This window comes from Thamnophis sirtalis, unplaced genomic scaffold (assembly GCF_051295495.1).
Source record: "Thamnophis sirtalis isolate CommonGarterSnake01/CBP01778 unplaced genomic scaffold, rThaSir2_p1.2 scaffold_9, whole genome shotgun sequence".
NCBI classification, from domain to species: domain Eukaryota; kingdom Metazoa; phylum Chordata; class Lepidosauria; order Squamata; family Natricidae; genus Thamnophis; species Thamnophis sirtalis.
Window position 1 is genome coordinate 73,773,469 of NW_028261389.1, and position 24,763 is coordinate 73,798,231.

General features: G+C 46.9%; 1 protein-coding gene across 2 annotated transcripts in view; it reads right to left on the minus strand.

Annotated features, from left to right (window-relative positions):
- Nucleotides 1–20,415, minus strand: part of NTF3 (neurotrophin 3) — an 82,098-nt gene extending 61,683 nt beyond the window's left edge. Inside the window, exon 1 of one of the 2 annotated variants that reach the window (XM_087722263.1) lies at nucleotides 20,288–20,415. Coding sequence is in view for 1 of the 2 variants with exons in the window: in XM_087722262.1 (XP_087578388.1) it covers nucleotides 19,086–19,110 (25 nt within the window). In the remaining variant the exon portion in view is untranslated. Of the gene's footprint in view, nucleotides 1–19,085; nucleotides 19,269–20,287 lie in introns of those variants that run through there. The other variant, XM_087722262.1, reaches the window with a different exon arrangement.
- Nucleotides 20,416–24,763: the final 4,348 nt, after the last annotated feature.

Consider the following 24,763-nt stretch of genomic DNA (forward strand, 5'->3'; position numbering starts at 1 on the left):
TGGGAGGAAGATCACTACTTCCATTCTCTGTTCTTCGGCTCGTCACAATACACAGACACACACACACACACACACACACAAACACACAAATGCGCCCGCTAGCCAGCTGAGTTCACCCTTTTTTAAAGCCATCTTTCGCCCTCCCCAGGTTCCATAGCTTCCCTGAAGCCTCCGGTGTGCAAAAAATTGGCCCTATGGGCAAACCAGAAGATTGGGAACGGATTTCCGGTTTGCTCAGAGGGTCGTTTTGACTGCTCCGGAGGCTTCAGGGAAGCCTCCTGAAGGTCCCTGAAGCCTTTGGAGGGCTTCTGGGGGGGCAGGGGGGGCTGTTTTCGCCCTCCTGAGGCTCCAATAAAGCCTCTGGAACCTGGAGAGGGCGAAAAAAGCATGCAAAAAATGGGGGGAACGCGTGTAGTGCACGCATGAGCTCTGGGGGGGAGTCGCGCATTGCATTATGGGTGCAGCACGCCTGCACACTACCCCCCTGTGCTCCCCCCCACTTATGGCACGCGAGCCAAAAAAGGTTCGCCATCACTGACTTAGAACTTCACAGTCTCCGATCCGACCTAAGTATAGTACACAAAATTATCTGCTACCATATCCTATCTGTCAATGACTATTTCAGCTCCAACCACAACAATACATGAGCACACAATAGGTACAAACTTAAGGTCCAAACTCGATTGCAGAAAATATGACTTCAGCAACAAAGTGGTAAATGCCTGGATTCCACTACCTGACACTGTGAAGAGCCGAGGTGGCGCAGTGGTTAGAGTGCAGTACTGCAGGCCACTTCAGCTGATTGTTAGCTGCAGTTCGGCGGTTCAAATCTCACCGGCTCAAGGTTGACTCAGCCTTCCATCCTTCCGAGGTGGGTGAAATGAGAACCCGGATTGTTGTTGGGGGCGATATGCTGACTCTGTAAACCGCTTAGAGAGGGCTGAAAGCCCTATGAAGCGGTATATAAGTCTAACTGCTATTGCTATTGCTTTCTTCCCCAAACCCCCAAAACTTTAACCCTAGACTGTCTAATGTCGACCTCACCCCATTCCTAAGAGGTCCATAAAGGGGGCACGCATAAGCGCACCAACGTGCCTATTGTCCCTGTCCTACTGTTTCTTTTTATTCATTTCCACTTCATGTATTCAAAATCATGTTGATATTTATATACCGTATTTTTCAGAGTATAAGACGCATCTTTTCCCCTCCTAAAAGAGGGTGAAAATTTAGGTGCATCTTATACATTGAATGTAGCCCTGCCCACTCACTTCCCCCCACCCTTTGGCCTATGCCTCCCAGCAATTTACCTCTTTGCAGCAAACAGAGAAAATGGGGCTTGACTATGGCAATCCCTGCAGCCTGAAACAGCTGATCATTGTGCTTAAACTGAAATTGAAAGTGAAACTTGCTGTTTGCTGCAAGGAGGCAAATTGCTGGGAGGCAGAGGCAGAATTTTTTTTCTTGTGCTATTCAGGCTGTTTGCTGCAAGGAGGTAAGTCAATAACTATAAATGCCTATAGAATGTTCAAATTATTAGACTTATTTTTTAAAAAAAACTGCTTTATTATTGTTCTAGACAGCTTAAGAAAATGAAGAAGCTTTTTAAAATCAATGCTTGATCTGAAGAGGCCCGATGCTATTGTATCTTCTTTTAAACAGCAGAGAATAACTATACTTTCAGAAAGCCACATCCATTTTAACAGCATCTGTACAAGTACAGTCTGAAATGTAACACCACAAACAGTATATATCTTCTGTACTGTTTGCTGTTTGTTGCAAGGAGGCAAATTGCTGGGAGGCAGAAGCAGATTTCCCCCCTTGTTTTCCTCCCCAAAAGTTAGGTGCGTCTTATACTTCAGAGCGTCTTATACTCTGAAAAATATGGTATGTTATTGAATACATGCTTGATGAAATAAAATAAATAAATAAATAAATAAATAAATAAATAAAACGGGCACCCTTCCCCCCCCAAAAAAAAATCAACAAAGGGGGCCTCTTCGCATCTCCTCTTCACAGTGGGTGGCCTAAATCTTGTTTAATTCTAAAAAGTCATATTGTATGTCGACCTCTTAGAAACCTTATCGTTCCTGGAGGCAGCCTTAGGGGAATGAAAAGGCTGGCTTGATCCAGCGCTGGTTTTCCTCGCTTGTATCAGTGGCCTCAAGGGCGCAGAAGGGACCAACGCAGCCATCTGGCAAAGGAATGTTTTTGTGGCTGCATGTGGCATTTTGCAAAAAGCCCGCAACATCCTTTCAAAATACCAAATGTACTCATCAGCTCATTTCCTTTTCCAGAAACACAAGCAAGTGGCTGTTAGAATCACGATGGTTCTGGTTTGCATGTTGTTTGGAAGTTCCATTTTAATTACAAATCAAGGGAATTTAAAAAACAAAACCCAATGCGTCACATGCTCAACAGCTGCAGGGTGGAAACATACCTGGGTCCTAGGCCAGGGCTCTCCAAACATGGCTGGTTTAAGACTTGCGGACTTCAACTCCCAGAATTCCCCAGCCTGCATGGGTTCAACTTCTAACTTTCCTCAGCCAGCCAGCATGGTTGACTGAGGAATTCTGGGAATTGAAGTCCACAGATGCAGCGTGGAAGTCTACCTGTGTTCTAGATCTGGGGTCTCCCAACTTGGCAACTTTAAGCCTTGTAGACTTCAACTCCCAGAATTCCTCAGCCAATCATGCTGGATGGATGAGGGGAGTTGGAAGTTGAACCCATGCTGGCTGGGGAATTCTGGGAGTTGAAGTCCACAGGTGCAGCATGGAAGTATACTTGGGTTCTAGATGTGGGGTCTCTAAACTTAAAGACTTGTAGACTTCAATTCCCAGAATTCCTCAGCCAGCTAACTCCCCTCAGCTATACTGGGGGGAATTGGCTGACTGAAGGAAGTGAGAAGTTGAAACCATGCTGACTGGGGAATTCTGGGAGTTGAAGTCTACAAGGCTTAAAGTTGCCCAGTTTCGAGAGACCTGGTCTAGAACCCAAGTATACTTTCACATGGCGTATGTGGACTTCATGTCCCAGAATTCCCCAGTAAGCATAGTTTCAACTTCCAACTCCCCTCAGAAAGCCAACTCCCCCCACCAAGATGGCTGAAGGGAGTTGGCTGGCTGAGGAATTCTGGGAGTTGAAGTCTACAAGGCTTAAAGTTGCCAAGTTTGGAGAGTCCCGTTCTAGAACCCAAGTATACTTCCCCAAGGCGTCTGTGGACTTCATATCCCAGAATTCCCCAGTAAGGATGGTTTCAACTTCCAGCTCTCATCAGCCAGCCAATTCAACCCCAGCATGGCTGAGGGCAGTTTGCTGGCTGAGGAATTCTGGGAGTTGACGTCTACTCATTGCCAAGTTTGTAAACCTCTGTTCTAGATGATCTGGAACCTCAGCAGATTACAAACAAAAGAGCCAACGAGGTCCGATGCGTAAGATTTGAGTCCCACGTAGTGGTGGAAACTCAAGAGAGAGAGAGATCTACGCTTCAGAGCGGGATATCAATGACATGACCTTTTGTATGGCAGAAGGGCATTAACTCATATAAACAAACAAACAAACAAACAACAGCTGGGAGAAAGTCATTCGTGGCTTCTCTCCAGTTGTAATTATAGACACGAAACTTTGCTCCCTACAGCAAAACAGAAATGTTCTACATAAAATAATCATATATCTATCTCTCTAATATTGTTCTGACTTAGGCTACCCCAGCAGCATGGAGCTGAGTCCTCATCCCGATAAACCCCTTTTATTTCATTTACAAAGAGGTGAATTCCTCTCCAGCAAAGTCCCGGCCCACACTCCTTAAAGATAGTTCACAATTACTGACTTTTATCAGGCTCGGAGAGTGGCCAGGCCGATATCTTTCAGGCGCCACAATACTTGGCAAGAATGCAGGAATGAACTAATGGTCTCCTGCAAACTCCACTCCCCTTTTGCTCTTCTTTTATTCCCTCTGGGAGGGGCCATTCACCATCCACCTGTGGCCTTATTCCCAAGTTGACCCTTGTTCCTTAGCTGTTCCCTTCTCCTGGCAACTCTGCGCATGCGCACACTGGGAACTTTGAACATTCCCACACACTGGGAATGTTGTAACTTTGAAACTTAAGTGAACTGTTGTAAGTCAAGGACAACGTGTAGTATAGGTAGTCCTCAACTCACAACAGTTCATTTTGTGACAATTCAAAGTTACAACTGAAAATAGTGACTTGTTGTAATATAGTTCCTTGTGTAGGTGTGTGTCACCCATTGTCCAGTTCATACTAGGGCATGCAGAGTCACGCTGAACCACACAGGAGAAAACAAACTCCTAAAACCCCATAACATCCTGATAGTGCATAACATAACATCCTGAGATGTGCCCTACCAATGACGCCCAGGATTTGACCATATATAGACTGAGCAGTAGATTAGAAATTGTACTTTTACAGGCTGTTTTTACTCACATGCTATTGCTCCTCCTGCCTTTGTCCTATCTCAATAAAAGGGGCTCTCAGAACCCAATCTGGGTCGCTCCATCTTGAGAAAGTTCGTGTCCTGTCTTTTCTCAACATTGGCCTCATGGGCGAACCACGGGAACGTTACAGTGACTTATATAAAGGGAAGGGGAGGGGGAGGGGAGGAGAAGAAAGGAAAGGAAAGGAAAGGAAAGGAGATACGAAATATATCTCAAATGATGACTCAACAGGACACAAATTGCCAACTGTCTTTAAAGGTGGTCTGATTCTTTTTATGCTCCGCTGTTGGTACCCAGTTATAACATATTTTGCAGGAAGCATCCCTCACATAAAAACTTGGTTTTCCCTGGTTCTTCAAGCATTGTAAAGATGCAAAGAATTTCTAGATTATAACTTTTTCATGAGAAGAGAGCATGCATATATAGTGATGATCTGAGAGTATTTTAATCGTTTGCAAATTAACTTGCGGATGGGACTATGTGACAAGAGGAGAGAAAGTTTCATGAGAAACTAAGCTATACTGTAGTGTAGTTGGCTTATTAGTGACTTAACATGATATTGAATTGTTAATTTTGATGATGTCAAGTCTCATGTAGTTGGGAAGTTCCAGGAAGTTGCACAGATTTCAATAAGGTATATTTAATAAGGTATCTTAAGGAAAGGAAAGAAAGAAATAAGGAAGGGATGGAAAGGTAAGGGAAGGAAAGGGAAGGGAAGGAGGAAAGGAAAGGAAGGGAAAGAAGGAAAGAAAGAGAAAGAAGGAAATGAAGGGAAGAGAAAGGAAAGGAAAGAGGAAAAGAAAGGAAAGGAAGGGAAAGGAAAGGAAGAAATGAGGAGAGGAAGAGAAGGGAAGCGGAAGGAAATGGAAGGAAAGGAAAGAAGGAAAGGAAGAGAAATAAGGAAAGGAAGGGAATTGAAAGGAAAGAAGGAGAGGAAGGGAAAGGAAAGGAAGGGAAGGTAAAGGAAGAAAAGAGGAAGGGAAGGAAGGGAAAGAAGGGAAGGAAGAGAAAGAAAGAAAAGAAGGGAAGGAAAAGAAGGAAAAGAAAGGAAAGGAAGGGAAAGGAAGGGAGGGGAAGGAAAGAAAGGGAAGAAAAGAGGGAAAGGAAGGAAAGCAAGAAAATAGGAAGGAAAGGAAAGGAAAAGAAGGGAAGTAAGGGAAGGGAAAGGGAAGAAGGAAAAGCAAAGAAAGGAAAAGAAAGGAAAAGAAAGGAAAAGAAAGGAGAAAGGAGAAAGGGAAATGTTGTGCCACCAGCAAGAGTTTTCCTAGGCTTGAGCAATAGCCCCCAACAAGGGTAGAGTACAATATCCAAAGTTGACATTGCTATGTTTACCTGATGGGGACACACAGTTTTTGCTCCAGAGAAATGTATTACTTCCACCTAACCATTTATCTTCAAAATAGGATAGTTCGCTTCCCGACTTTGGAGAAAAAGATAAGTCTGTTATCGGGCTCTGAATGTACTTGTGAATACTCAGAAATGACTCACTCACTGGTGACCTTCAGAAACCAAATGCTGGATTACAAGGAGGTTGCTATGTTCCACTAAGTACATTCTTCACATGACCTGTGTCAAGGTCCTGAGGATTTAATAGCTGCCAACTAATGTAAGACTGTAAGATGTAATTGGTAAGCTGAAGGTTTTGCTGATGAAATAAGGTTGATTCATTGCAGCTATGGCATAACCCTTTTAAGACTCTGATGGGAGGGCCACACTAGTCTACATATAAGTCACTATAAGATGGTGTTCTTTCTTCTTCTCGGCATGTATTCAGTGCTCTCCTTGTGTCTGTAGTGAATGGTAAGGGATTTTCTCTTCTGCATGTGTTTGCCTGTATATAGTTGTAAGTAAACCACTGTTAATTGTCTTAAGGCTCTGTGTGCTGCGTTATTGCTCGTTATTGCTAAGCTAGTCACACTGCCAAAACTCTGACAACATGGTTTTCCCTGTTTGAAGATTTCTGGCACTTTTAGGTAACTCACAGAAATTTATCTTAGTTTACCTACCTTCCTCCCTCCCTCCCTTCCTTCCTTCCTTCCTTCCTTCCTTTTTTGTTTCTCTTCTTTCTTTTTCCTTTCTTCTCTTTCTCTTTCTCTCTTTCTTTCTTTCTCTCTCTCTTTCTTTCTCTCTCTTTCTCTTTCTTTCTTTCTTTCTTTCTTTCCCTTTCTTTCTTTCTTTCATATAACCTAGGTCTCCAGGTGATCATCTAGTCCCCGTCTACTCTCAATACTCATGCAGATATTCTTGAACTCTGCCAACTCCAGTCCTACTCTACAACCTGCCTTTAGCCAAATCTTCCTTAAGAAGAAGAAATAGGGAGAAATCTGGAACTGAAGGAAGAAAGGATAACAGATCTGAGTCGCATTAATCCAAGTGCCCACTAAATAGCAACAAAGATAGGAAATTCTATCTCTCCCTTTCAGATTTTTTGCAGCCTAGATAGATGAATTAAAGCAATTGGTGAGTTTGATCGAACAGTATTTGAATCTAGCAGTTACACACACACGCACGCACGCACACACACACAAAATTCTTGGTTCTCAGATTTGGGCAATTATGGCCCTGAAACTGAAGCAAAGGCCCAAATTCATAGATACTGATGCTGCTTCTGGTTTGGAAGACAAAGGATCAAGAGATGAAGGAACAAGCTATGGAAAACCCCACCATGAGAGTAGCATCTAAAAGTCTTTATACATCAAATGTAAGAACATAGAATAACAGAGATGGAAGGGACCTTGGAGGTCTTCTAGTCCAGCTTGATCAAGAGACCCTATGTCATTCCGGACAAATGACTGTCCAGTCTCTTCTTGAAAGCCTCCAGTGATGGAGCACCCACAACCTCTGAAAGCAAGCCATTCCACTGGCTGATGGTTCTCACTGTTAGGAAGTTTCTCCTTACTCCTAGGTTGCTTCTCTCCTTGATTAATTTCCATCCATAGCTTCTTTGTTTTGCCTTCTGGTGCTTTGGGAAAATAGGTTGACCCTCCTCTTCTCTGCGCCAGCCCTCAAATATTCTCAACGTTCTGAGCAGGACTGTCGGAAGGGATGGGAGAGAAGCCATCGATGCAAGGAAGTTCTCTAGGCAAGGACTCATACGTATATTTCTGGAAAATTAACTTTTAGGTAGACAACTTGGCCTGCTGACCAGAGGTGAGTTCCTACCAATTCGCACCAGTTCAGTAGAACCGGTTCGTCAAATCTACCGAACCGGTTAGAAGAGGTTCCACCAGTGGACCCGGAAAGCAGGCTACACCTACAGAAGAGGTTCCAAAAAATTTTGAAACCCACCACTGACACAAAGACACACACAGAGAGAGACAGATAGACAGACAGACTCACACAGAGAGAGAACGAGAAAGAAAGGAAGAAAGAAATAAAGAAAAAAGAAAAAAGAAAAAGTGAGAGAGATGAAAGAAAAAAAGGAAAAAGGGACAGAGAGACAAAAGGAAAGAGAGAGAGTGAGTGAGAGAAAGAAAGAAAGAAAGAAAGAAAGAAAGAAAGAAAGAAAGAAAGAAAGAAAGAAAGAAAGAAAGAAAGAAAGAAAGAAAAAAAACACATGGCCGGCAAGCCACTCTCACCAGGTCACATGGCCGGCAAGCCACTCCCACAAAGGAGGCCACACCCACAGAGTAGGTTCGAAATTTTTTTGAAACCCACCACTGCTGCTGACCCTTTTCACTTGAGTTTACTCTGGAGTTTGAGGTCAAGAATGTCTGTTTTAAGTACTCTGCACTAGCTTTTGACTAACTGATTGGCTTCCTTGCCCCTTGGTTTGAACCTTGGCACATTAGCATAGATGGAGATGCTGATGCATGAAAACTGAGCCCCGGAGGGACAGGTAAGTGAGCAGCCAAGAGTCAGAATGCAGAGGCCAAACCGGCATGGATCCAGACTAAATCTCATCAACATCTCGGCTACGTAGATGCTAATGCTCTCATTACCCCATCAAGGAAGCCAGATGGAGCTACAAATAGGCAGAATTCTTGGCCGATACCCTAGGTGGTAGGCAAATTGAGTGTCAAACTCAATTTCATTGAGAGACACATCAGGGCTGTGGTTGACCTTGGGGTGGGGATGGGTGGGGATGGCTGAGTGGGCAGACGTGGCCAGCTTGATGCCACTCCCCAAACGGCTGGCATGTTTCCTCTTCTCATTAAGTAGACCGGGCGGAAGCTACGTTGACCTGATCTTTCCTCTTCGCACTGGTAGACCAGGACGGCCCCACGGGCCAGATCTGATGCCTGTGGGCCTTGAGTCTGCTCTATGTGGTTGTTGTGGCCCGTCAGCAGCCAGCAAAGCTGGCAACAGATTCGGACAGGGAGGAGGTTGGGGAGGTACATGGGCCAGTCCTGGAGTCTGGGAAAGGCTCTGATGAGGGATCTGTGTCGGAGGCAGATCGGGGGCCAGAGCCATATGCCAGTTATCAGCTGCCTTCAGAGTCAGACATCAGTGGGGCAGACGAACTGCGAGAACCTGTTCCCAGTGTGCACATGCGTAGAGTTGCCGGACGAAGGGAACAGCTAAAGAACAGGGGTCGACTTGGGAGTAAGGCCACAGGTGGTCAATGAATGATCCCTCCCAGAGGGAATAAAAGAGGAGCAAAAGGGGAGTGGAGCTTGCAGATGACAATTAGTTCACTTCATTGGTTCGTGACTCTCTGAGACTCCTTGCCAAGTGTTGCAGATATCGTCCTGGCAGCTCTCCAAGCCAGATGTGGTCTGTGACTGTAAATCCTCCCTTGAAAGATTTTGCTGGATGTGAATGAGGGGTGGCTGGGAGGGGAGGGGCGAGTAGAGACCGGCAACGTGCCCCTTGGTGCGAGTGACATCAAGTTGGTGATGCCCACCCAGTCACATGACCATCTAGCCATGCCCACCGAGCAGTTCCTATTAGTGGTCCGTGGGATTTAAAATTATGGATTTAATTGTCCCTGAGGTCCGAAAGGTTGGTGACCCCTGGACTAGAAGACCTCCAAGGTCCCTTCCATTATTCTAAGTTCTATGTTCAAAGCTCCTTTTCTTCTCTCTTTGGCCTCAGTTTGCAACATGGCCCCCCCTTTTTTTTTTCTGAAGCACAGTTTCCAATTGCACGACAGACTGTGAGAAGGCATTAATCCCTGGCGGAAAATGTCTGCATTCAGTGCAGAGTTCTGGTACAGCCTATCTAAGATACCATCTTGGGAACATGTCTCCACTTTCCCAATCAGATACGCAAACAGAGCGTGTTCACGCTTTGCCAGAACAATATACCTCTGCTGCCAGCCTAATTATCTCAGGATAATTGGGTCACCCTCTTGCTCCCAGCTGGGCAACGCAACCAATGACACACACACACACACACACACACACCGCTCGATGCACACTCATTGCAAGCTCACACACTTTCTCCTTCGGCATAATCACCCCGACTTTAGCACCTTGCAGTCAATCAGGTTCTTCAGGAATTGGAAGCACTTCTCAAAAGTCCCGAAAGAACAATCAGAACAGGCTGAACAGGATTATAAAACATTTGTGGATTGGAAGAGGGCTCTGACCTTGTTAAAGTATGTGACAGTTTGGTTCTCAAACCAGACACCTGCCAGTTGAAAGCCAGAGCAGAAAACTCAACTCTCGTTTCAGTGAGTGACTTTCCTGATCAGCGCTCAAATCAACGTTGTGGCCTGTAGCCACCAACTGTCCATCCATAAAGGTAAAGGTTCCCCTCGTACATATGTGCTAGTCGTTCCCGACTCTAGGGAGCGATGCACATCTCCGTTTCAAAGCCAAAGAGCCAGCGTTGTCCAAAGACGTCTCCATAGTAATGTGGCCAGCAGGATTCAACGCCAAAGGAGCACGGAACGCTGTTACCTTCCCACCAAAGGTGGTTCCTATTTTTCGACTTGCATTTTATATGTGCTTTTGAACTGCTAGGTTGGCAGAAGCTGGGACAAGCAACAGGAGCTCACTCCATTACGCGGCACTAGGGATTCGAACCGCCGAACTGCCGACTTTTCTGATCAACAAGCTCAGCGTCTTAGTCACTGAGCCACTGCGCCACCTAGTCCCTATCCATCCGTACAATGTCCTATTATTCTTGTTTCTGAGAACCTAACAGCCAGCTCTCTCCTCTTGCCCAATCACTGCCCCAATGAATCGAAACTCAAGAGGGGGACATACCATTAGTCCTTGACTTACAACAGTTCGTTTGGTGATGATTCCTGAAAAATGAGACTTAGGACTGGGGTTTTCTTTTTCCCACTGTGATGGCCTTTGTAGCCTCCCCATGATCAGGTGATCAAAATTCAGCAAACCGCTCATATTTATGACCATTGCTGTATCCCAGAGTCCATGGGAAAGCCTGATTCACTTAACAACCATGTCACTCACTTAACACACTGCAGTGATTCATTTGACAAGGGTGGCAAGAAAGGTCGCAGAATGGGGACAAACATCACTGAAGACATATTCTCACAACCACGGAAACCTCGGGCTCAGTTGTAGTCGCACGTCGAGCACTACGCGTATAATAAAACGCTGTAGCTAGTCCTCGACTTACAATTAGCCCAGAATGCAGCCGCGCAAGGTACACCCACGTTACACCTATCCTCCGCGAGCTGCACTGGCTACCTATTAGTCTCCGAATCCGCTTCAAGGTGCTGGTCGCTACCTATAAAGCCCTACATGGCATCGGACCTGGGTACCTGAGAGACCGCCTCCTGCCAATTACGTCTCTCAGACCAATTAGATCTCACAGGTTGGGTCTCCTCCGGATCCCATCTGCCAGCCAATGTCGGCTGGCGACTCCCCGGGGGAGAGCCTTCTCTGTTGCAGCTCCGGCCCTCTGGAACGAGCTCCCTGTTGAGATCCGGACCCTTACTACCCTCCCGGCCTTCCGCAAAGCTACCAAGTCCTGGCTGTTCCAGCAGGCTGGGGGGAGCTGAGAAGCATCTACCTCCACAGAAATTGTGAATGTTGGTTTTGTTTTTAATATGTTGCCTTTGTCTCGTTTCCCCCTTTCCCTTGTCTTTTGTGAGCCACCCGGAGTCCTCCGGGAGTGGGCGGCATACAAGACAAATAAATAAATAAATAAATAAATAAATAAATAAATAAATAAATAAATAAATAAATAAATAAATAAATAAATAAATAAATAAACCCATTCGTTTTAAGGAACATTCAAAGTTACAATGACACTGGAAAAAGTGACTTATGATCAACCCTCCACACTTTCCCTGTTTCCCCAAAAATAAGACCAGGTATTATTTATTTATTTATTTATTTATTTATTTTGCTTAAAAAAACACATTAGGTCTTATTTTCCAGTGATGCACACTCTCAGGTTGATCAGCCTAGCTGGGCACCCCATTCTCCAGCATGCGCGCAAGTGGAAGCGAGTATGTGGGGGACAATGATGTCCGGCAACACCTGTAGCCCGAGGGCCCTTTATCTCGCTTAGCCACAAAAATTTAGGGCTCCATTGTGGTTGTAAGTCGAAGACTTATTTATCTGGTCTGGAGAAATAGTAGCCGCCCCAAGTTGATTGACACACAGTGTCAGACCTGAAAGCCAAAGGGTCCCCCTGTGGAGGGTAGAGATGGTTAGTTAATAAATGTTAACCCTCTGCATTATTCTCTTTATAGGACACGCTTTTCTTCTGAGGGGAGGCTGCCTGTCAGACCTTTTCTTTTTAGGCTTCAGATCTGCCACACTTTCTACTGTGGGAAAATGGGAGGGGAAATTATATGGAGTTGGGTGATATGTAGCCATAAGAACATTCTTTTTAGAAAGCAAAGGTCATTCTTTGTCTCTGCACCTGGCTGGATCTGGATGGGAGGAATCTATCTTTGTGGCAGTGAAAGATTGGACCATGGGATTGACTTATGGGAGTGGGGGCAAGATCTTGACCTTTCAACTGGGTGGGGAAGCTTTCAGATTCGGATTTTCCCAGAAGTGCCAACATGGCTCTCTTAATAAATTGGAACTTTGAGGAATCCTTTGCCTCGGACTCTGATTTAATTTTGTATGCTATTTGGAACCCGGACACATAGCTGAATCACACTATGTGCATCCTATCTGACACACTAAGATCTACCCACACTTTCTGGTTACCAGTTTTCAGCCATATTCCTCCACCACATCTAGGAAGGGAACATGTCGCATGGTGAGAGTACAAGAAAATAATTAGTAATATTCACCTGCCAATCAATGCAGATACCTCTGATACTACAAGCAATAAGCCTTTGCTGCAGACATCCACTCTTAAGACAGAGTTGTGCTTGTGTTAAAGATAATATGTGAGTCCCTTCTTGCTAAAGCTCCGATTGAAAAAGCTTTTCCTTGGCTCAGAAGTTCCCTATAATTATAATCTATATTCCATTCTCGAATAAGGCGATTGAGAAATTTCATATACTGATGTCATACCGCCAGATGCCTTTGATGCAAGTAATTTGCAGGTAGGAATTAAGAATTAGGCATTGTACAAGAATATAACACAGGTACCGTATTTTTTGGAGTATAAGATACACCAAGATTTTGAAGAGGCAAATTTTTTTAAAAAAGGTTTTGCACTCTGCAGACCTCCCAAAACCGGCCCATTTTTCACGAAAAAAGGCCCATTTTTTGTCAAAAAAGGGGGCATGCATAGCCTTTAGGAGACTTGTAGAGTGCTCCTGGGGGTTGGGGGGGCACAAATGAGCAAAAAAATGACCTGTTTCTCACTCATTTCTGTGCTCCCAAGCCCCCAGGAGCCCTCTGAAAGCCTCACCACTTTCTAGATGGGCTTTCTATCTGAGGCACTGCTACCACCAAGCCAAATAGGGATGCAATTTGAAGGCTCCTTGGTGCCCTCTGTGTTTGCTTGTTTTCTTGCAGATGTTTCATTACCATAACTAGGTAACATCCTCAGTGCTAGAAGGGAGGAGGATTTGAGGAAGAGGAGGAGGAGGACTGTGGGGTCCTTGGTGCTCTCTTGCAGACGTTTCATTACCCAACTAGGTAACATCATCGGTGCTGGCAAGGAGTGCTGTTTGCTGTCAGTTTATATTCTGGTCCCTTGCTCTGTCTGTGTGAGTGGGGGATAATCTTAGAGATTCTTTGGCTTGGCTGTTTACTGTTGACCCTTTGGCAATTTCTTGATTGGGGTATTGCTTACTTAATTGTTGGCCTGAAGTTAACCTTGGAGTTCATGTATTCTATGCTGATTCGGTTGCTGATACTGGTGGAGAGATACTTGTTTTTCTTTTCTTTTGGGCTGGTTGATACAATTAAAAGACTCTCAATCAATCCTCTGTAAAAAGTGGATAGGACAGAAGGAGAAAGATATGCTCTCCTCGCCTGAACACAGGAAATGCAAACTAGTCCTGTTCATTTGCCATTATACCTGGAATATGGCATTGAGGCAGCCGAGTGGTGTGGTGGCCTAGAGGGGGAGCTCTCGCCTCACAATCAGGAGGCTGTGAGTTCGATCCTAGGTAGAGGCAAATATTTCTCTCTCTCTGGCCACAACGGGAATATATATCTGCTGAACAAAGCTCTGCATTGGCGACAGGAAGGGCATCCGGCCAGTAAAAACACTGCTAGTTCCATTCAGTTGCCCAGGCTCCATCTCGCAAGGGATTATAGGGTTGTTAAAAGAGGAAGATGATATTATTGTGGCAGCCCTGGTGTGTGTCTTCTGTGATACCCTGCTAATTCTACTGGAGCTCCCTTCGGCTTCTGATATCATCAACAACTAAAAGCTTTAGGTCCACTGTTTTTCTGCATTTCCTCCCAGACCTAGGACATTTAAATACTACCCATCTTGCTCCCAGAATGACTCTGGGTGATGTACCGTTAAAAACAGCTTAAACCCCACCTAAAAATGTAATGAACCAAAAAGAAAGCCAGATCAAAATAAGAATAGGATTGGTTAGAAGATAAAGGGGGGGAGGAAGGCTGTTAGGGTACCAAACATCCCAAGGATTGTATGCTGGATCAGTGAGCCCCATATGAGTTGACCAGATCTTCAAATTCCTTTGCAAAGGTCAAGAGTGGGGCTCCACTTCACCTCTGAAGGGACAAAAACCCAGACAGTGGGAGTAAAGGCAGAGAAGACTTTCCTCCTGGACCCCATCATTCAGATTTCTTTAAATTAGGGGTATCAAACTTTTGCAATATCCTTTCCCTAGGAGTAAGGAGGGAATGGGGATTTTGCAGTATCCTTTCCCCTAAGAGTAGGGAGGGAATGTGGATTTTGCAGTATCCTTTCCCCCAGGAGTATGGAGGGAGTGGGGATTTTGCAGTATCCTTTCCCCCAGGAGTGGGGAGGGAATGGGGATTTTGCAGTATCCTTTCTCCCAGGAGTGGGGAGGGAATGGGGATTTTGCAGTATCCTTTCCCCCAGGAGTGGGGAGGGAATGGGGATTTTGCAGTATCCTTTCCCCCAGGAATGGTAAGGGAATGGGGATTTTGCAGTATCCTTTCTCCCAGGAGTGGGGAGGGAATGGGGATTTTGCAGTATCCTTTCCCCCAGGAGTGGGGAGGGAATGGGGATTTTGCAGTATCCTTTCTCCCAGGAATGGTAAGGGAATGGGGATTTTGCAGTATCCTTTCCCCCAGGAGTGGGGAGGGAATGGGGATTTTGCAGTATCCTTTCCCCCAGGAGTGGGGAGGGAATGGGGATTTTGCAGAATCCTTCCCCTGCCATGCCCACCAAGCCACGCCACAGAAATGGTAGTTTAAAAAATGACTTTCACCACAGGGCGGGATGATTTACAGAAGTGGTTCCCAACCAATCCAGTCTATGGATCGGCACCGGACAGCACCATGCCAGAAACTGGACTGCGCCAACAAGTGAAGCCCCATCTGTTGGATGCCCATAGCACGCAAAAGCACACCGACTCTGGTCCATGAAAAAACCCTCTCTCCACGGAACCAGTCCCTGATGCCCCAATGGTTGTGGGCTGATGAGTTACTACACGCTAATGGAAGCATCTGGTGTGCCCCTATGATTTGGGTCCTGCCCAAACTCAACTGTGGTGAGACCCTGAATAAAAAAGTATTTCCTTCTTTGCAGGGAACGGAATAGGTACTGGATGAAGTCAATTACTCTGACCTGCTTTCTACACTCTTTGTTTTCTAGTCAATTTCATTCGATAACAGGGGTCAGCAACCTTAAACGCTCAAAGAGCCACAAAGGTCCTAACCAGAACCCCCCCTTTAATTCTGGAGCTGACCATAAGTCCAGTCCCCCCCAACCATAGAGTCTCCTCCTAGTGCAGCGTCCTTTTTCCTCTATCGACCAGACATCCGATTCCCCCCAACCATAGAGTCTCCTCCTAGCACGGCATCCGTTTTCCTCTACCTGTCCTAACCGAAAGCCCTATCAATTGTGGAGCTGACCGGCAACAGGGAGCCGCAGCAGAGGGAGGAAAGAGCCACATGCGGCTCCAGAGCCACGGGTTGCTGATCCCTGTTCTAGAAGGCTAAAAATCGCAATGGGCACCATTTGAAGAAAATAGAAAACCTTTCAGCCAAACGGACAATCCACTTTGTAGAATGTACAGCCTCCTATTAGATCACTCTAACCCATTTCTCCACCCCCCCCAAAAAAAGCATTTATTTTGGCAGAAGGAAAGCAAAACTCTCCAGTAGTAATTCAAAAATAAAATTGATGGGATAAAGAATCTCCACCCCCCCATTTGCCTGACCCTCACTCTAAAAAGGGATTCAATTGAACTGAGCTGACGCAGAGAGACAGAGATGTAGGAATCAAGCAGGCTGAGATTTGGAGTGGGGTTAAACGCATCATCAGTTTGGGATCATTGCGTTCCCACAAGAACCCCAAATCCAGCAACTCCTCCATCCTTAAAGTCCATTGGCTCTTATCTGGCTCCAATTTAGCGCTGACCGTTAATAGATCAGATTCTTGTTGCATAGGCAACATGGAATAAACTTTTAGTGCTTTAAACTCTACTCTCGTTTCCGGTTATTTGCACCAGATTTCCAAAGCATGGACTGTCCTTAAAATGAAGCAATGGTCAAAAAGCCGAAAAGAGCAGGAGGGCCCTTACGCTCTTAACATACAGCCAAGAAGCTCAGTGTCGCACACCAATCCTCAACAACAACAACAATGCTGTGAACCTCAACAACAACAATAACCACGCAACATGGGCTTTCATTTTCCAATCGGAAGACTTTCATCAGCATTATGAGCAACACCCCTGTAATATTGTCAGGGCTCAGGTTTACGTCACACACCTCAAAACACAACAGAGCAACCTGCCCAAAATGGACACAAGAGTATAATTTCCCCCAAATATTTGTTTAAAGTAGGAGTCAGCAACCCATGGCTCTGGAGCCGCATGTGGCTGTTTCATCTCTCTGCTGCGGCTCCCTGTCATCAGTCGGCTCCACAATTGATAAGGTTTCCGGTAAGGACCTTTGTGGCCCTTTGAGTGTTTAACGTTGCCAACCCCTGGTCTAAAGAAAAGCAGTCAGATTGTCTACTGAGAATGGCCTTCATCAACTCATATGCTGGGATGTCCAGGGATGGCTCTCCCTTCTCCCTACCAAACTTGGCCAACAGCAACTGAAATGGAACCAATGTAGGAAATGACCAGGCTGAACCAGAGGGAGGGATCAAGTGTGTTCCTCCATCTGCCCACTAGAGATCTTGGTCCAACACACCTTGAATTCCATTCTCTTACCCACTATCAATTTGCTTTGACCTTTAGTAGCTCAGATTCTTGTAGAGAGCATTAGCCCACCATAAACCCACCTTGAATCCCATTCTCTTACCCACTTCCAATTTGCTTTGACCTTTAGTAGCTCAGATTCTTGTAGAGAGCATTAGCCTACAATAAGTTCATCTGAACTGCCTGGATTTCCTGCGCTTGACAGCTGATCCCTCTTTCTCTCTTGGCTATGGTTAAGAATTAAAACCAAGGTAGCCACGGGAGCCGAGGCTCAAAATGATGCCATCTGACACTCTTCGGCTCCAAGCAGACCCACCGTTTCCTGTCTGGAAGATTCACACCCAAAACCTTTTGCGTCTCCCTCACTTCTGTCTGTCCCACCAGAGCTCCAAGTTGAGAGAGAATCTACCCCCCCCCCCCAAGCCCTTCATTAAACATGAAGTTTGTCTTAATCCTTAAAGTCAAGCTGAGAGGCCAGACAACCTCTTTCCACACGGGGCGTTTCTACGAAAATAGCTACCAGGAACTGGCACTCTCGTCTGCCCAGAGGATTCCTCTCTTGAAACGCGAGCTCACCTCGTTCAAAATTTTAAAAAAAAATCTAAAGCATTTCCACCGCATAGGAACAAAAGAGACTCCCCGTGACTCGCGGAGGAAGAGGAGTAGGGAGCCACCTGTTTTCCACGCGGAGAGCCCATCTCAATTCGGCTCGCCTTCACACACACCCCTCTCCCGGCGCCTTCTAAGATTTGGAGCCACGCGGGTTCGAATCCCGAGGGGAATTCTGCAGCATTTTTTTGGAGCTCTCCGGGGAAAATAAATCAAGCCTCCCTGCTCCCCACCCCACACCGGCACTCACGGCCTGGAAGGCATGCTTAAAAGAAGAAAAAATATCCGCAAAATCGCTTCCAGCAATGTCACTCACTCTCTCACACACACACACACACGCGCGCACACACTTTCTCTGTTTTCCACGGGATTGAGGCGCAAAAAGAGAGAGAGAGAGAGACTGGCCGGAGACAGAGAAAAGGCCCGCGGGGTGGGGTGGGATAAATGTCTTCCCCCCCCTCCCACTACTCTCACCGGCAGCAAGGATTCCGCAGGTACCCGCCCCCCTCCCCAGGGTTGTCTTAACGCATGGGCCTGCTGGGCACTTGCCCGTGACCCCACTAGTATAGGGGCTCCCTACTAATCTGTATATGTTAACCCTTCAATGCCCCTTATATAAATACAGCAACGTTATTATTACACTTTGCTGTATTCTTTTAAATTAATACTAACATGCATTAATAGAAATTAACACAGAGTAATTGAGATAGATAGATAGATAGATAGATAGATAGATAGATAGATAGATAGATAGATAGATAGGAAGGAAGGAAGGAAAGAAAGAAAAGAAAGGAAGAAAAGAAAGAAAGAAGGGTTCAGAAAGAGATAGAAAGATAGAAAGATATATAAGATAAGGTAAGGTAAGATAGATAGAGAGATAGATAGATAGATAGATAGATAGATAGATAAAAAGAAAGAGAGAAAGAAAGGAAAGAAAGAAAAGAAAGACGGGATCAGAAAGAGATAGAAAGATATATATATATATATATATATATATATATATATATATATATATATATATATATATATATATATATATATATATATATATATATATATATATATATATATGATATGATAAGATAAGATAGAAGAGATAGATAGATAGATAGATAGATAGATAGATAGATAGATAGACAGACAGACAGACAGACAGACAGACAGACAGACAGACAGACAGACAGACGGATGTTTAATTTTATCTACCATTTACACTTTTATTCCTAATCTTAAAGGGCCCGAGGGGACTGCTTTGCCCAGGGCCCACAATGCCGTTAAGACGGCCCTGCCCCACTCCCCCTTCCCCGCGCGGCGAGCTCAACCCGGAGCGCTTTGTTTGAAGGATTCAGCGCAAAAGGCGGAAAAGCTTACCCGGAGCCTCCGCTGCCTTTCTCATCTCCACCTCCGACTCTCAGCCATAACTTTCCAGCAGGGCGGCGGTCCCCCCTCCCCAAACAGCCTTCGGGGGACCGTTTTCCCATGCAAAGTCCCTGTCGGCTCCAGCTTGCGCCCTTAAGGTGGGGGGGGGGGCTGCAGAACGCAGGACGGGCAACTTCTCGGAACGGTTTCGCCTTGGTGACTGCGGTTTTCCAGGTGGAGAGGAGGAGGAAGGGATTGGAGGAGGTGAAAGTGCCCTCCCCTCGCCTACCCCTTTCCCCCCCCCGCCCCAAAGCTCCACCTAGAAAGTGAAGATGGAAGGGGAAGGAGGAGGAGAGGAGGAGAGGAGGAGGAGGAGGAGGGCGGCGCCGCTTAAACTCCCGCGCGCAAAGTGGGTTTGGTTCTTTGCGCGCTCCTTTGGGCTCTTCCAGGAGGTGCAACTTCGCGGCAGCCTGCGGGATCCTAAGAAAACTCACTTCCAGCTATCCAAAGCTGGACGTTTTTTTTCCGCCCGGCGGCTTCAGGGATCGTCTTGACTCTTCAAGCAGGGATGGCGGTGGGGATGAGTGTTTTTTTTTACTGTAGAATCTCCTCCATTTTTTGGCCTTCGCACGACCCCCCCCCAACCCAATTCGCGCAAGCGACCCCATCCTAAACCCTTACAGCGCCCGGAGGGAAAGCGTTAGAGTGGGGTCTCCCCCCCCATCCCTTTGAACTCATTTCCTTGGACCTGCCTTGGTCCCCTCCCCGCCCTCATTTCCACGCGCCACCACCACGAAGGACGACCACCCCCCTCCAAAGCCCCAAGCGCCGGTCCTTGTTCCACGCCGCACCTGTTTCTACCGCGGGATCCGAGTCTACAGCACCAAAGAGCCGCTGCATTCTGCCTCCCACCTCCCCCCCTACCCCTAATGGTCCTGTAGAGAGAACAGCGCGGTGGGCTCTCTGCCCTTCCCTTCCCGAGAGGGGTTTTCCAACCCCTCCCGGCTTGGATAAAGCCCTCCACGGTCCTCCTCTTTCTCCCCCCCCCCCAGTTGGAAAACTTGGCCCGACTTTCTTCGCCCGCGCCGGGACTGGGGGGGGGGGAGAGGGAGCAATCCAAGCGGAGGTCGCCTTCCCGCCTCTCGGAGGGGGAGACCCCTGCTGGGGCAGGGGACGGAGGGAGGAGTAGGCGGGGGAGTTTGAAACTGAGTTACCTGGAGTCCCGCGAAGCCTGGAGCGCCCCCCGCGCGCCCCGCCTGAGACTCAACCGGGGGCTGGCGGGCCGGGCGAGGCCCCCTTCGCTGCCCGGGACCCGCCGCTCACCGACTCACGCCTGCCAGCCGCGCTCCCTGGAAGCCGAGCGTAGGAGCCGAGAGGGACGAGCGCGCCCCCCGCCCTCCGGCGCCAGGTTGAAGGAGGGGCGGGGGGATAGGCGCCTCCCATCCCCCGCGAGACCCCTCCCTTCCCCCCCATACCCCCTCCCTTCGCCTACAGACCCCCTCCCTACCCTTCCCTTCCTCCCCCTCCCCCTCCCTCCCCCACAGACCCCCGATCACCTCCCTTCCCCACAGACCCTCTATTCCCCACCTCGTGGCCCAGCGCTTGGAATCCCCTCCCCAACCGACCGGCTTTTTGGGGAGGGGGCTTACCGCGGGAGAAGCGAGCCTGGCATCCGCGGTGGGGAGCCTGGCCGGGGTTGGGGGCGGCATGAAAAGGGAGGAAGGGGCGGAGGGAAGCCCCGCGCCCGGCGAAAGAGAGGAGCCTCTGCGCCTCGGGCAGGAGCTGCGCGGCTAGAACTATAAGGAACCCGCGCGGGCTAAAGCGCGCAGCGTTAACCCCTTGCTGACCGTGCCGGGTGGCCATGGGTGGAGTTGAGGGGGGAGCGAGAGACTCGTGGCATGGGTAGCCGTGGGACGGAGGCCGAGCAAAGGCTGCTTCCCCTCCGGGGCAGGAGGATCGCCCGGCTCCTAAGAAGCCAGCCTCGCTCGGAGCCGCTGCGCCTTTGCTGTCAGCCCGAGGGTCTTCAGTCAGCTGAAAGGACACGGAAAACCGGGCAACATGGGCATCGAGGATCGGACACATCTGGCATTCGCCCTCTGGGGGTAATCCTGCCCGACTGAGCAGCCCACTCCCAACCCCTGTTCGCTCACCCAGAAGCGTCGAGGGGTTTCCCGCCCCTCTGATTCTCTCGCTGTCGGCTCCAGGACCAGCTACACTCCCTGGGCTCACCTCGGGGTCTCCTTTCCCCCCAGAAATCTCCGCGTCTTTTTCTTCCGGAGGCTGGTCTCTCTGCCCCTTCGGGTGAGATCAACGGCCCCGGCCATCGCCTTGCAGGGAGGAGGGTTCAGGTCCGGGGCGTCGTGGGGTGGGAGCCGAATAGAGCCACGCTGCATCTTCTTAAGAACCATCCTGGGTGTTCCGCTTCATTCAGACGTGCAGAAGCGCGGACCGAATAATCCAGGGTCTGTTTTCCCTTCTTAGCCATTATTAGCTTTGCTAACCAGGCTGACATCTCGCAGAAAGCGTGCGGGGTAGGCACCGCTTTCCCCACAGAGGGTGGGGGGGTGAACCCCTGAGCCAGAGACAGGTGGCGGCGCCTAGTGGTTAGAGCTAGGGCTAAGTCCACCCGCAGCCAGCCACACAAGCTCAAGGAAGGGCTTTGGAATTTCTCTCAGGCCGAGCCACCTCACAGGGATGTTGTTGCGAGGGAGGGGGGGGACGTAGAGAAAGGAGAGCTAGGTACTTTGCCCGAACCTCGTGGAGGTAAAACCTGAAACCACTTGAGATGGTTGAACCCCCCCACGCTGGGTCGTACTCACCTCCTGCGGGCACACAAACGCCTTTTCCTGGAGAAATTTTTTCAAAAAGGATGTAACTAAACTTGACTTGCAAATTTTGAATTTATCCTGTTTCACGAGTAGCCACCCGTTTCTTAAACAGATTATGAGGACGGCCAACCCAAATCAACCCGCGTGGGAGCTTTTCAAGGCGTCGGTCTATTATTGATTGGGGACAAACACCGGGCGAATCCTCCCCCAGGCTGTGGAGGATTAGAACCCAGATCTCCCCCCCTCTCTTAATCCAGCACCTTCCCTTTCACCTCCCAACTCCGGCTCCCTTCTCCGCTAAGGCAGTGTTTCTCAACCTTGGCAACTTGAAGATGTCTGGACTTCAACTCCCAGAATTCCCCAGCCAGCATTCGCTGGCTGGGGAATTCTGGGACTTGAAGTCCAGACATCTTCAAGTTGCCAAGGTTGAGAAACACTGCGCTAAGGGCCACCGCGAATATTAAATGGCTTCACTGCTGACGCGTGTAGACAATTGCCATTAATGTAAGCAGGGGGTTCTTTTTACAATTACTTCGCTATTAAACTCTGAAAAATGAAGATGATCCTTTGTCGTTTGTCACGTTTCTGATGCTTAATTCAAGGGAGATACATTTAATAGGTCCCTTAAAGTCATTTCTCAGAGCAGATTCGTGCTTTTCAAGTGAGCAAGAAATCTTTCAGGGATATTCTTTATTTTACTTCTCCAAGATCTATGCCATCTTCCGACCAAAATAGACTTCCTAGGTTTACTGGGTCAAAAAAAAATAGAATTCTCCCAACCTACTAGAATGTTATCTGAGAATTAGGAATAGTCCTCGGTTGCAGGAACTGGGTATGTCTAGTTGAATGAAAAGAAGGACTAGGGGAGACATGATAGCAGTCTTCCAACATCTCAAGGGCTGCCACAAAGAAGAGGGAGTCAAGCTATTCTCCAAGGCACCTGAGGGCAGGACAAGAAGCAATGGGTGGAAACTAATCAAGGAGAGAAGCAACTTAGAACTAAGGAGAAATTTCCTGACAGTTGAGAATCAGTGGAACAACTTGCCTCCAGAGGTTGAAAATGCTCCACCATTGGGAGTTTTTAAGAAGATAACCATTTGTCTGAAGTGGTGTAGAGTTTCCTGCCTGAGGAGGGGGTTGGACTAGAGGACCTCCAAGGTTCCTTCCGACTCTTCTATTCTATTTTATTCCATTCCATTCTATTCCATTCCATTCTATTCCATTCCATTCTATTCCATTCCATTCTATTCCATTTCATCTATTCTATTCCATTCCATTCCATTCCATTCCATTCTATTCCATTCCATTCTATTCCATTCCATTCCATTCCATTCCATTCTATTCCATTCCATTTCATCTATTCTATTCCATTCCATTCTATTCCATTCCATTCTATTCTATTCCATTCCACTCCATTCCACATTTTCTATTCTGTTCCATTCCATTTAATTCCATTTCATCTATTCTATTCTATTCTATTCTATTCTATTCCATTCCATTCTATTCCATTCCATTCCACTCCATTCCACATTTTCTATTCTGTTCCATTCCATTTAATTCCATTTCATCTATTCTATTCTATTCCATTCCATTCTATTCCATTCCATTCTATTCCATTCCATTCTATTCCATTCCACTCCATTCCACATTTTCTATTCTGTTCCATTCCATTCAATTCCATTTCATCTATTCTATTCTATTCCATTCCACATTTTCTATTCTGTTCCATTCCATTTAATTCCATTCCCCCTATTCCCATTCTATTCCTATTCCTATTCCATTCCTATCCTATCCTATTCTATTCCTCCTTACATCCCAGAAGCGTAATCATTAGAGGGAAGAAAAAGTTTGCAAAAATTCCCAATTCCCCCTCCGCCCCCGCCCCCTTGTAAAATTCTGGGTAACTTTGAGATGGCAGCAAAGAGAGACCGGAAACTTCCACTCTTGTTTTACCGAAATGCCCGTGAAGGATCCGATGTTTTGCAGCCCAGATCCGGCGCGATCGGTCCACCCGGTCACAGCTAAGGGGGTGGGAAGCAATATTCGGCTAATGTGCGGCGCCTCCATCATCCCCCCCACTCCCCCCGCCGCTCCCGAGAGGTTTCGTCACCGGACACACACACACACCTGCAAGGACGAAACAACCGAACGGTTTTCCTTTGCGTCAGCTGTAAATAAAAGGATCCTGGTTATCGTACATTTCTATACTAGGACCGGATCCAAGAGTTGATTTTCTTAAGAATGTAGAAGATTAGATCCAATCTAGAACTAAGGTGACTGTTTTGAGGGATTTCTGAACACACTAAACCAACGCCTTGAATAAGGAAGGGAAATTTATTCTGGGAAAAGAAACAAACCAGGGCATACGGCAATAGGAATAGGAATAGGAATAGGAATAGAATAGAATAGAATAGAATAGAATAGAATAGAATAGAATAGAATAGAATAGAATAGAATAGAATAGAATAGAATAGGGAATGGAATGGAATAGGGAAGGGAATGGAATAGAATAGAACAGAGAATGGAGAATGGAGAATAGAGAATAGAGAATAGAGAATAGAGAATAGAGAATAGAGAATAGAGAATAGAGAATAGAATAGAATAGAGAATGGAATGGAATAGAGTAGAATAGGGAATGGAATGGAATAGGGAATGGAATGGAATAGAATAGAATATAGAGAATAGAGAATGGAGAATGGAGAATGGAGAATGGAGAATAGAGAATAGAATAGAATAGAGAATGGAATGGAATGGAATAGAATAGAATAGGGAATGGAATGGAATAGGGAATGGAATGGAATAGAATAGAATAGAATAGAATAGAATATAGAGAATAGAGAATGGAGAATAGAGAATAGAGAA